Source organism: Gymnogyps californianus, chromosome 5 (genome assembly GCF_018139145.2).
Source record: "Gymnogyps californianus isolate 813 chromosome 5, ASM1813914v2, whole genome shotgun sequence".
In the NCBI taxonomy this organism is placed as follows: Eukaryota; Metazoa; Chordata; class Aves; order Accipitriformes; family Cathartidae; genus Gymnogyps; species Gymnogyps californianus.
This window is the reverse complement of record NC_059475.1, coordinates 25,975,788-25,988,226: the sequence shown is the minus strand read 5'-3', so window position 1 is coordinate 25,988,226 and position 12,439 is coordinate 25,975,788. Positions and strand designations below refer to the sequence as shown.

Here is a 12,439-nt window from a genome sequence, read left to right as displayed (position 1 = left end):
CACCCAAATAGTAGTTTAACTTACTATGTTTCATGAGGTCTGCAATCAAAGCATGATTTTCCCCTCATTTTTCATTTTAAACCAGTTAACTTCCTACTAATGACAGGGGAACTGCTCTGAATTTACTTCCATGTGTGAGAAAACAGAATGAAGCCCTAATATGAAGCTTTCTGGGAATGAAAAGGAAGTAAAAAAACATATAATGAACATGAAATGTTCAAGTCAACTTACGAACCAGAAAAAAAGACCATTTCCCTGACAATGCTTTAGATTATCTAAACTAACCCACACACATGAAGAAAAAAATCCTCTTTATATTTCCAGTGTTTAGATAATTTAAACATTTTCCCTAAGGTCACAATATAAACGAATGGAATTTCATTTACTCCTATTTACATTTACACTAAAATAGAAAAACTGAATGAACATTTTGGCTCAGAGTCTTCTCAAAAAGTTAGACACCTTGAAATTACATTTACTTAGGCTCACTCTCCGGAGGACTAGTAGATATACAAACTTAATAGACTTGTTAAACTGAACACCCCGATTCGATCTTGTTGCCTTTCCATCACTTCAGGATGAAAACTTCAAGGAATCCCCTTTTCAGGTTCCCAATAGGTCTTGACTTGTGTGATCACTTCTCCAAAACACCTTGTGACTTGTGATCCAAACAGGGAGAATCTCTCTGCCACTGCAAAGCCTCAGGGAAGGGGGTTGGATACAGCACTGCTCTAGTGTTGCATATTTACATGATCAGGACTTAAGCTGCCTGAAAAAGACGCCCTTTTTTTTTTTTCTGTTGTTCATACAGCACTGCAGATGCAGTAATATATACTGCTACAAGTTGGTTTCAGGTTCTTGATATGCAATGTGAAATATCACACATACGCATACATATGTATGAGATGTATGGGCGGGCACAAAAGCACAAGCACGAAATTGTTTGTTTCCTTTGTAGCTGTATCACAACATTTAAGGAAAAAAAGAGAAGGCTGTGGTGACTCTTTAAAGATCCCCAAATACCACTTAATATTGACTTCTCTTTTACAAATACAAACTAAGGCCAAATTTAGTGACTAAGTCTGGTAAAATCTGGGTAAAACTTTGTCACAAAGACTTGAAAGATGCAGATAGCTCAATCTCACTACCTTTTAATTAAATATGCTGCTAAATTTCTAAATCACTTTTACGGGACAGATATTCACTCATTTTTTGCTTTTGAATATTAAAATACCAGAGGACATGGTATTTTCCTTTGGGAATTTGGTGCACTGAGGGAAGATCAGGTTAGAAGATGCTGAAATATGTCCTCAGTGTTCTCCTTTCCTTCCCTTTCTCTGCGTACTTTATCCACGCAGCATCCTACCCTGCAGAGACAGCAGCACATTTTTTTGATGCTTGTCTGTTTCTGAAGCGCAGACTTTGAAACTGATATTACCGTTGGTCATAATCCCAGCTGACTGTCTTTGGTGGGGTCTAAAACAAAAGAGTCATTTAAATATAAAGTGAAACGTTTATTTTGACAGCAGCAACCCCAGAGGAAATTGTTCAGTGTTTGTGTGCAATTTTTACGAGACTTGGCCTAAAACAAAGCCTAGTGCTGGCTTTGTTTTACTTTTGGCAAAGTAAGTTTGCCAGGAAAATAACTGATTCCATTTTGCTGCTCTTAAACTGTTTGTCCTGAGCACCTGAAGTTCAGAAACATTTTAAAAATAAATAAATAACTAGATCAGCAGAAGCATCTTCCTTCTTTTAAAAAATTGCTGACAAAGGAAGATAAAAGTCAGTAAGACAGTCCTACTCACATGCTCACGGCCCCCCTCTCGCTGAAGCTAGTAACGGCACTGATGAGGTCTGTGCACATTGGAGTACTATGGCAAGAACTATTCAGAAGGGAGAAAAGGACCTACTAATAAAAGTAGATCTTCGCACACACTTCTGACAACACAGTTGTATTAGCCACAGTCATGAACAATAAAGAGCTGTTCAGTTGTGTTTTTTTCTAGCTGTTCTGGGGGGAACGTCTACAATACAGAAGAAGCACATGCATGCATACGTTTATATGCCAGTGAATGAAGTGGGACTGTTTTGTCACACTGATTCAAAAAATAGCTTGGCTGGGATTACTGCAGCCAGACAAAGGGGACTCATGAAAAAGAGGGCATTTCTGCACAACACAGGTGTGCCGGCACTGGCCAGGAAGGTCACAGCCTTCTCATGCAGCGCTGTGTTCAAGAATACTGAATGCTGTGCAAGAAGCTGGCTTCATGGTGCCTGCTTGGAAAAAAGGACACACTGCATCCATCTGCATCTGCATCTGTCCATCTGCATCTGCCTGGAGCATCCTAACATTTCTGACACAGTACAGCGCTTGTACTGTAGGTACAGTCACCAGTGCTGCACTTCTCACTTTCACAATGCCTTCCATCCAAGACACTTCCAGCTGCTCAGCTGAGGGATGGACGGATGGTTCATGTTCTTCAGTTTTTGCCTTATGTCTGAGGAAGCAGAGGTATGAGGAACCAAAGCAACTTGTTTATTAAGTGTCAGAACTGGGGCTAAAAATCCAAACATCCTGACCCCATCCAGAGCCCTGCCACTGGGCTCATCTGTTCCTACCATCCCACCTTCTTGCTTGCTAAGATAATTCACTAAGAAAGAGAGTCAAATATCCTTTCAGGGTTTTTCCCATCCAGACCTCTGAAGGGCATATAAAGAACAATTCCTGTACATAAGTTAAATTACTCTTTCACAGCCTCTCTGTTGTTCATGGAAGACGTTATTTTATGGGGGGTCTTCTAGATGAAAAAGGGTTCTCTACCCTCCAAAACCTCCTTTACAAAGGAAGAGAAACTCTGGTACTCCCATAGCTGATTAACAACAGCCTTCCTCTTCAGAGACTGCTTTTAAACAGTTCTTTGTGAGTGCAACTGGACTTGCAGATCACAGTAGCTCACCATCGTGAACACCACTTTCACTCACCCCACCACCACATTCTGCTTCACTGACTCTTCCTCACATGTCAAATCTCAGCAGAAAACATCTCTTTTCTCCCTTATTTTTGTCTCTTAATTTCTTTCACTCTCTCAGCTATTAATAATTTGTCCTGGTTTTGGCTGGGATAGAGTTAATTTTCTTCTTAGTAGCTGGTACAGTGCTGTGTTTTGGATTTAGTGTGAGAATAATGTTGATAACATGCTGATGTTTTAGTTGTTGCTAAGTAGCGCTTGTCTTAAGCCAAGGACTTTTCAGTTTCCCATGCTCTGCCAGCAAGCAGGTGTACAAAAAGCTGGGAGGGAGCAGAGCCAGGACAGCTGACCTGAACTAGCCAAAGGGGTATTCCATACCATAGAACGTCATGCCCAGTATATAAACAGGGGGGAGTTGGCTGGAGGGCGCGGATCGCTGCTCCAGCATCCATCAGCAGGTGGTGAGCAACTGCATTGTGCATCACTTGTCTTTTCCTGGATGTTAGTTCTTTTTTTTTTGTTATATTCCTTTTCATTAAAATTATTATTATTATTATATTATTGTTCTTATTCTTAGTTAGTAGTGTATTTTATTTTACTTTAGTTATTAAACTGTTCTTATCTCAACCCACAAGTTTTACTTTTTTTTCCCCCCTCCTCCCCACCCCACTGAGAGGGGGGAGGGGGAAGTGGCTGCGTGGTGCTTAGTTGCTGGCTGGGGTTAAACCACGACATAATTTAACTCTGTTGAGTGTTTGGGAGCTAGTTTGGGTGTAAAACACTACACAAGAGAAAGCTACACTGAACATTATCTGGAAAGTGAACAGATAGAGCGTATCTTTCTCTTTTGTCTCATTTTATGCACTCAGTGAGGCCACAGCCATACGGACTGGTGCAGTGACCATCACAGGAACCCACTTGGTAGGCTTCCAAGAAATTTAGGTTGCCTAAATGTGCATTTACCACCACATGCCTTGAAAGTAACTCGTTTCGCAGGGAAGAAAACAGCACATCTGAACCTGACCTTAAATTGCTACTGTGAAGAATTCTTCCCAACATGGGGTCACTGAAAGACCACCTCTGTCCCACGGATATCCTGTCCAGCCATCTAGCCTCACCCTAACTCAAAGATGACAGCAAAATTAGCCACAAGTAGTTACCAAGCCAGAGGAGCTACCACCAAAATATACAGCAACTGCAAAACAAGGTTTTTTCTTTCAGGAGAAACCTGAGCAGAGAACAAACCACAAGAACTTGCAGACTGAGTTTAACTTCTGCAACGAGCCATCTCCAGCTATGTTGGGATCTGACATTCTTCATTCCTTCCCATTTAAGCCCTTCCTGTCAGTCATTCTGACAGAGTGGGAAGCTGGCAATACAAACAAGGAGACAAGCTCAAGAAAGATAAAAGTTTGTTCCCCTTCAAGTTTTATCTCACAAAACACCGCCAGATGCCACAGAAGTCTAGAATAACCACTGTGACCTTATCTTGCAAGATAACATATCCTCATGTGTGTCACGGCTTCCATGGGAGTGGAAGGTACCGTCGCTTTCCCCAGAAGCAAGGTGTGAGCAGGCTCCTCGTGACTGAGGGCAGAGGACACAGCCAGCCCTGCAGTCACCCCGCACACAGGACTCGCAGCGAGCGAGTACCTTTTACCAGTTTCCCACAGGGAAGGTGGGAGGTGGGAGCAGTCAGCTGCTGGCTGCCCGGCCAGCCCCTGCTCACCAGGGACTGCGTTCTCTCTCTGTTGTGAAGCCTGTACCTGGGTCTGCAGGGCAGTTTCTACGTGTGCGGTCTGCTGCTTGTGCTGAACCAGAGGAATTCTCTAAAAACTCCTAACAGCAGAGCTGTAATGGCCAGAACACACCAGACCCCCCATGCTGCAACCTATTTATGGAGCAGTAGCTGTTCGCATGAGGGCATGGTCTCAAAGCCTAAGCTGGAATGGGGCACCCACTCTGTGTACAGAGCGCCGTCCCTTCCCCACTGCCTTCAGATCTGAGGCAAGAACAAAGAAAACCAGCTTATAAAGGAGAAAAAAAATCCTCTCACTACCTCCCCCCAAGACCATCCTACTGCACAAACACCACACTGTCTTGCTGTGAGCTTCCTAAGTCTTGATTCTTTGCTTATCAAAATCTTTTTATATGAATAAAATTAAAAGTATACGCTGGCTCAAGAAAATCATCATTATACATGGCCCTGCTACGCTCATGCCACATTTCTGTCGTGTTCAGTACAGGGAATGTGGTGTATGTTCTCTTACTACTGGCAGAGGCCAAATAAACAAAATAAATACCAACAGTCACTAGTGACCACCTCTACTGGCCAATGTTTTTTCACAGCCATCACTGAGTCATATTTCAAAGATGGGCTGACTTGAGAAGGATGGACCTAGTTCAGTTAGGCTCTTCTTTGCACATGTGGGAACATGAAAAAAACGCACAAATCTTTGCTGGTTAAAGAAACAAATGAGACTGTGCTTACTACTAGCGTAGTAAAAGCTTACTACTAGCATAAGGGAGAGATGATGGCCGTATAATAATATGCATAGCAGCAGAGTAGAGAAAGGCTACATCATATGAAGCTATGGAGAGAAGGACCAGAAACTTGTAACCAGGGCAATATGCAAGGGATCCATTGATGGGACTCAAAATACGGGACATGGGGAGACTTGCTCAGGGCAGGTCAGGAGGGATATCTTACAAGCAGCATTGAGAGGAATCTGGTGAGCACCAGAACACGAAAATTCAAGAAGGAATATGATTAGAAGATGCACAAGAGAGTTTTTGCACTGCAGAGCAAGCATTGGCTCTGTTGGGAAAACAGGAGGTTTCACTATTAATATTAAACACATGCTATATTGAAAAGAGTTGCTTTTAACCTTAGTGTGACTTTATTATAAAACTTCTCTCTGATGGAATGTGCAGCTGCTTTGGCTGTAAAAGAATCAGGAAGACTCTAAAAACTTCAGGATTTAAGTAGTCCCCCAGTGTCTATCTCCTGCGTTCATAAACCATTCACCCTGCACACACCAGGTTAGTTAGCATTCACTGGCTTGCTGGCAGTTCTGCAGACTGAGGGTAGTAATGAAGCAGGTTTGTTGGTATTTGAAACAAACAGTAGCTCTACAAACGAATCAGCCACCATCTAACACCATGCTCCAGCTGGGTACAGTCCCACTGGGGTTCAGAGTTTGCCCGCCATCGGATACTTACATTTTCTCTGAAGATAAAAGCCAGGATTGCAGCTGAAAGCTCCGCCAGGAAGATTAACAAAATAAACATGAAGAACTGGAAGAGAGAAGATGCAAAAAAAAAAAAAAACCCACAGACATACCATTAGGTGCGTGCAGTAGGTAGTAGGAACACAGGGTTTTGCTAGTCACCAAAGAGATGGAAAAAATAACTGAGGAAACTTTTTTTCCCCCTGACAATTAAAAAAACCTATGAGACAGTAACCTGGAGCAGACACAGCCCCTCTCCGACCATGTCACAGGACATGGGAGCTTGCGACACTTCTGCCTAGTTCTAATGGGTAAAAAGGAAATAAGGCTCCAGGACCCATAGCATCCCCTGATAAATCTGTACCAGGTTAAAACAGTAAAGCCTGCTTTGATGGAAAAAGTTATATGATTGTGTAGATGCCCATACAGGGTTAAACTGTCCTGACACAGGTGTATGCATCACGTGCATACACCTACACATGCACACATACTCCTCATCACAACATAAACAATTTTACTGTAATATGATCATGGCTCATTTTGTATGGAAGGAGGTCGTGGGACATATACTCAAATATTTACACTTATGACCAAAAATTGACTCTTTTCAAAGTATTCTGCATTTCAGGACAAAATTAGCTTTGGTTAATATCCCCCTCCACACAATGGGGTTGCACTGAGTTAAGTATTAACCATGCAGAACCTCTACAGAAAGTTGATAACACACCACTGTAATTTTAATTTGATTATGCAAGTATCATCCATGTCTCGTATAGTATCCAAAGTGTGCATATTCATATCCTTAAATTAAGGGCACACTGCAGACTTGACAGAAAGCAATAGCCTGCAGATTGAGTGGTAGCAAAAGAAAAACAGGCATCCAGTTTGAAGTAAAACCGTTACACTTATGTCATCATAATTCTAGGGAAGGGAAATGAAAGCAAACAGAGAAGCATGTCATTGTTCAATTTAAGCTGGAACTGTATTTTCATCCTGTTGCCTTTGCAACCTTCTGCTGCTTGGGTCTAAAAGTCTGGTCCTCGGTCTTACTAAAGGCATCTTGTTTCTGTGATGTGACCAAGCCTGAGCAATTCACCATGCCTTCACCACCCACCCCACAGAAGTAAATCAGATGCACTTAAGAGGTCTCATCCCCAGAGAGACTGACGTCTTGCTGCGAGGGTGCTGTCCCCAGGACCTTGTCCACCCAGAGCGCTCAGGTACTGTGGAGTGTTTCCTGCCTGGGATGAGTGCCAGGACTCCTGTGGGCTCCCACCTCAGACCCTCCTGCCCAGAAGCAGCACAGAAAACTGTTACATGGCTAGAGGGAAAACTCAAGTAGAGAGGAAAAGAGTGTTGAAGGGAACAAATCTCCCAGGGCAGGAAGGCACTCACTGACATCAAAGAGCTCAGGATTCAGCCTGTCCTTGGGACCGATTCTCAGTTACATATATGCCTCATGCTAGTTTGATGCTGCTTCAGTCCATAACAAACAGTAAAAGGAACAGGCAGGGATGTGCCCTCTAACATCCTCAAAACAACAAATGTTGGTGCTGAGGAACAACAACTATGGGAACAGAGCAGAAAGTGGCTAGGCTCACACCCTCTCCCAAAATGGCATTTATTTCCATTCTTGGAGACAAAATAGTGGGCATGAGGAACCATAAGTCTGAACTAGATGGACATTTTTTATGTTCTTATAGCCATAAAGAGAAATCACCATTTGAGAGTCATTCCTTCTAAAATTCAAGGATCCCAAGAATTAGCCCACAGACTCAAAGACGATTTTACAAAACTGAGTGAACATTTAGAAATGAACTCAGACTTTGGCACCACGTGAGAAAAACAGGAGTGAACAGAGAACCCAGTAAGACCACATCACACGAAGGGTAATAAACATGTGGCACATGTTACCAATGAAGGTGGTTCAAGCAACAAGTAGAAACAAACACAAGAGAAGTCTGGACGGGTTTTTTGTGTGAGAAGGTTATTGAAGGTCTTTCTGAAACAGAAGGCAGGCAGATGGGGCCAGAAGTACTATTGTGATCCCCAAGCAATGATTTATAAACAGTGTCTGAAATGCTGTGCACCGTGCATTTCGGTAATAGAGAGAGAATTCAAACTACCTGCTTGGAATGGGCAAAATCTTGTTTTGTTGTCAATTATCAGAGCTGTAAGCGATTTTTCCCCACTGGAAAAGTGCACGCACCACCCTGTCCCATTTGTCTTCCTGCTTCTGCAGTGGAAACAAAAGAAAAGGAGCCTGGGCTCAAATGACACAACAAGAAGAGTCAGATGAGCAGGGACTTCGGTTGCTAATAGAATGCTGTTGCTTGATTTTGCTGAACTAGTTAACTCTATAATTTATTCTTACTGCTGGAGTTTTCTGTGTGGCTTCTTTTTTTCCTGCTCAGAGACTGTTTTAATTTCACCACAGGAGGGCAAAGAACAAGTGATGAGAATGAACGATGCTTTGCAAATTCACATCATCATCCATCAAGGGATCTCAGCATAGTCACTAAGAGGTCTAAGGTGGTGATCAAGTGATTAATCCCATCACCCTGCTAATTGCATTTCATTTACTGATTACTGGGAGACACATGTTCACCCAAGCTCCAGCACAGGTCTGTACAGAAGTGGAAGCAGCCATTCCCAGATTATCTCTGATAAGCTTCATTATCATTCCCAAACTGATTTACACTTAGATTGTGCGGTCCGCATTACAGATTTGTAACAGCTACTGTAGAAAAAATACGAGCAGCCATTAGGGCTGATGAGAAAAAGAAGATGGATCATCAGTGTTTCAGAACTTGCTCTCATTCTGCATTTTAAGGAGAGTCAAAATCTGCTTATTATGTTTTGCCTCCCAAAATTAAACTGATTACTGATGTATGAGAGCACTAAACAGCCAACTGGGACACAGCAGCCTCACATTCAAATTCATGCTTGAGACCCAACACTTGAACGTGGGTACCCCCCGACATCCCAGGTGAACATCCTGAGGAGTGGGGTCTCACATGTTTGTCAAAAATCCTGCCTCAGATCCTGGTGATGGTTACAGGTTTATCAGAAGTTTCCACAAATTAATGTTTCATGTTTCTTTTTCACAACTCATCTACTGTTCCAGTTTCAGCAATGCTGTTCCAAAAAGAGCAGCAACTGCCTTTAACCCAAAGGACCCACATTTTCATGCTGAAAAGTTTCAGGGGCTACTGCATCCATTTTACAGGAGTGCAAAACAGGACGTCTGCACTCAAAACTAAGCCAAATGAAGCTAATACGGACTATTCTTGTTGCAAAGCTGAATTCAGTCCCGTGGTGCAATGCTGTATGCTCAACAGCACTTTGGATTCTGATTTTTATGGTGTTCTTTTGCAGTCAGAGGGTCTTTAGGACAATCCAGAAGTTATTCAACGTCTGATTTGCAGGCCAATATTTGTTGCTTTTTGTGAGTCAAGTCCAAATGCTGGGAAATCTAGAAACACTTCACAGCCTTGGGCTTAATGCAACATGTTAGGTTCCACAGTGATGTTTTTTTACCAAAAGCAGCTTAATGAAAAATAAAAGTCCTTGCAAACACAGAAGCCAGAACATGCATTTGTGCATCTGTCCTGTCCCTTCTATCTTCTGTTTACATTTGGACTAAAAGCTTCAGATATACATTATGCATCACTGTGAAATCTCACTCAAGCAGCTCTCTGACTCATCAATTCTTCAACAACTTTGTAAGTGGACTTGATTTGATCTAGCAACTTCTCCCCAAGTACCATCCCCCTGAAGCCTAACACTCTCTGTTTGGCAAGGTGTTCCCAGTCTCTCTGGCATACGCTCATGAATGGTTTGCCTTTTCAATGCCTAAAACTTACTCCCATCAGACTTCTAGTTTCACAGATGCTTTATGCATGTTAACATCAGCTGGTGTGGCCCCCAAAAAAGCAGAAATTAGCAACGTATCTCTTCTCACTTGGTATCAGCATAGATCCTCGTCCAAGTGCTTCACTGCTGTTGGACATGAGATGGCAGGTTGTTTAACAGAGTTGACTTTGATACCAGAAGCCCTGGAAGACCTGATCAAAGTGGAACACTAATTCCTCATCCAGTAATTACTTTTAGAGTTTCTCCTAGTCTAGGGCATTACTTCCAGCCCATATATTTCTCACATTCCAAGTATAAAATAAAATAATAATAAAAGTAAATAGATAAAGCAGCAGGGCTTAGAACTACCTCTAAGAGTCAGAAAAGTAATAACCACAAAATTGAGTGCACTGGAGTATAACTAAAACACCAGGAGGAACATTCAAACCGTGATGTAACTCTGTGATATTGCATCAGGAAAGAGCATGGCCCAGAGCTCCCTTCCTCCAGCCAAGTCCCCAATCTGTATGCAGCGGACATGGTCCAAACTGAAAATATTACTCCCCCATTCACTTACAATTGATACTTCTCATCAAACATAACTTTTAGTTTCTTAATCTGACAGGGACAGGCTTTGAAGTAACCTCAGGCTCACTGGGCCTGATCCTTTGCATTTTATTAGGTTCCCCTGGGCAGATCTCCACAACTTCACAGGTGATACATTTGGTTTTCTGATTTACTTCTGAGGTGAGTCACTAGAAATCAAACCCACAATGGCTTCCAGAAAAGGGCGCTCATTTGCAGGCTATAAATTCAAGGGATGGGTGAGCCAAGGGCCAGAGAGAATTTATCTCAGCGAAGCCACGCTCATCTCTAGGAAAAAAATGGTTTTGCATTCAAGAAAGAGGATTTTCCTGTTCTGTTTAAAGTCAGAGACAAGCCTCTTTTGCACCATGAAGCAGCTGTGCAAGATAGAATCATAACAAAACACCATAAGATCAAGATTTAAAAAAACCCAAAAAAACCCCACCAAAGCCCCAACAGACCCAGAGGGACAAACAAAAGGTCACATTTGACAAAAATGAAAAATAAAACTAATGATCTTTGTCTTTCAATACTGGTAATGCCTTCCAGTAAGAGATAACGGCTGGAAACCCTGCAGTATCAGAACTTAATGGCAGAGGTCAAAAGTGACTTATTTTAGAGGCTAGCTCTTTGTAAATAGCACTTGATGACCACACGGGCTGAAATTTAACCCTATCATTCAGGGGAAAATTTGCCCAAAGATAAGAAATCTGGTTCATTTTAGGAGCAGAGTAGGCTGCATAAGGGAGTGACCAGCTATTGAGAACTGCAATGACAGGCCACCATGCAGTTCTGAGCTGGGCATTTCTGCTGACATGGGGGGCTCCGTTACACAGATGCTTTGCTCTACATCTTCCCTCTGCTTTGTTGTGAACCACTGAGGAATGAATCCACAAGTGGAGCAGTGGATTTTGGGTGGCCAAAAGCGGACCATTTTTGGTCACTTTATAAAAGTAAAAAAACCCCAAACAACCAAATAGGACCATTTTGAAACAAAGCTTAGCAAGGTCAAAATACACTCCCAGACTCCATACCCACTGGGCTCAAATCTGGCATAGGGAAAAAGCAAATTCTCTGTATTTCTAGCTGTGTGTAGAAGTACCCTAAGCCTATTTATCACCTAAGGGAATAATGGCTACAATAACAGACACCCATTCATGCACTTATCACAGCATCATCTATCCAGTCACCTCCATTCTTGGGAAGCACCAAAAGGCCAACTGAAAATGCAAGGACACTTACAAAAAGCAGGAGGCATTTGTTCTCACGGATGGCACCGCAGCAGCCGAGGAAACCCAGCAGAAAGAGCATCGCTCCCATAGCCAGCATGATGTACGCTCCCGTGAAGAGCAGAGGGTTGGCAGCCACTATCTCTCGAAAACCTGTGGGATCCACAATGACCCAGATCCCAACTCCCAGCAGGCATGCTCCTCCCAGCTGTCATGGCACAAGGAGAGGAGAGAGAGGGAGACAGGTCAACATAAAACAACTGCTGCAGAAAAACTGGATTCATTGCTATCTTTTGATCAAAGGTGTTCACTTGGAGAATCTGTGTTTCTCTGTGGCATATATTCTCCGGTGACTGCTGACATGCTGCTCTTAGTATCTCTTGCTCACTAAATGAACCATTTGCAGCAAAAGCACCTTTCTTCCTTGACACATCACTCTACCAACTTACTCCCTCCCTAATGCTGAAAGACCAAGTCTTGAGCTGCTGCCACATCTGTAGGGGACAGCCCAGTGAAGGGGCACACATGAACCATCCCCGCCAGAGGCCAGGGCGCTCCCACCCTTCCTGTC

At 42.8% G+C, this 12,439-nt stretch overlaps 1 protein-coding gene across 2 annotated transcripts in view; it reads right to left on the bottom strand.

The window, feature by feature from the left end:
• Positions 1-12,439, bottom strand: part of TSPAN18 (tetraspanin 18) — a 135,959-nt gene that overhangs the window by 8,657 nt on the left and 114,863 nt on the right. For both annotated transcript variants that reach the window (XM_050898089.1, XM_050898090.1), the window contains 2 exons: positions 11,882-12,076; positions 6,192-6,266 (listed from right to left, as the gene is read on the bottom strand). In XM_050898089.1, coding sequence (XP_050754046.1) covers positions 6,192-6,266; positions 11,882-12,076 — 270 coding nt within the window. The remainder of the gene's footprint in view (positions 1-6,191; positions 6,267-11,881; positions 12,077-12,439) is intronic.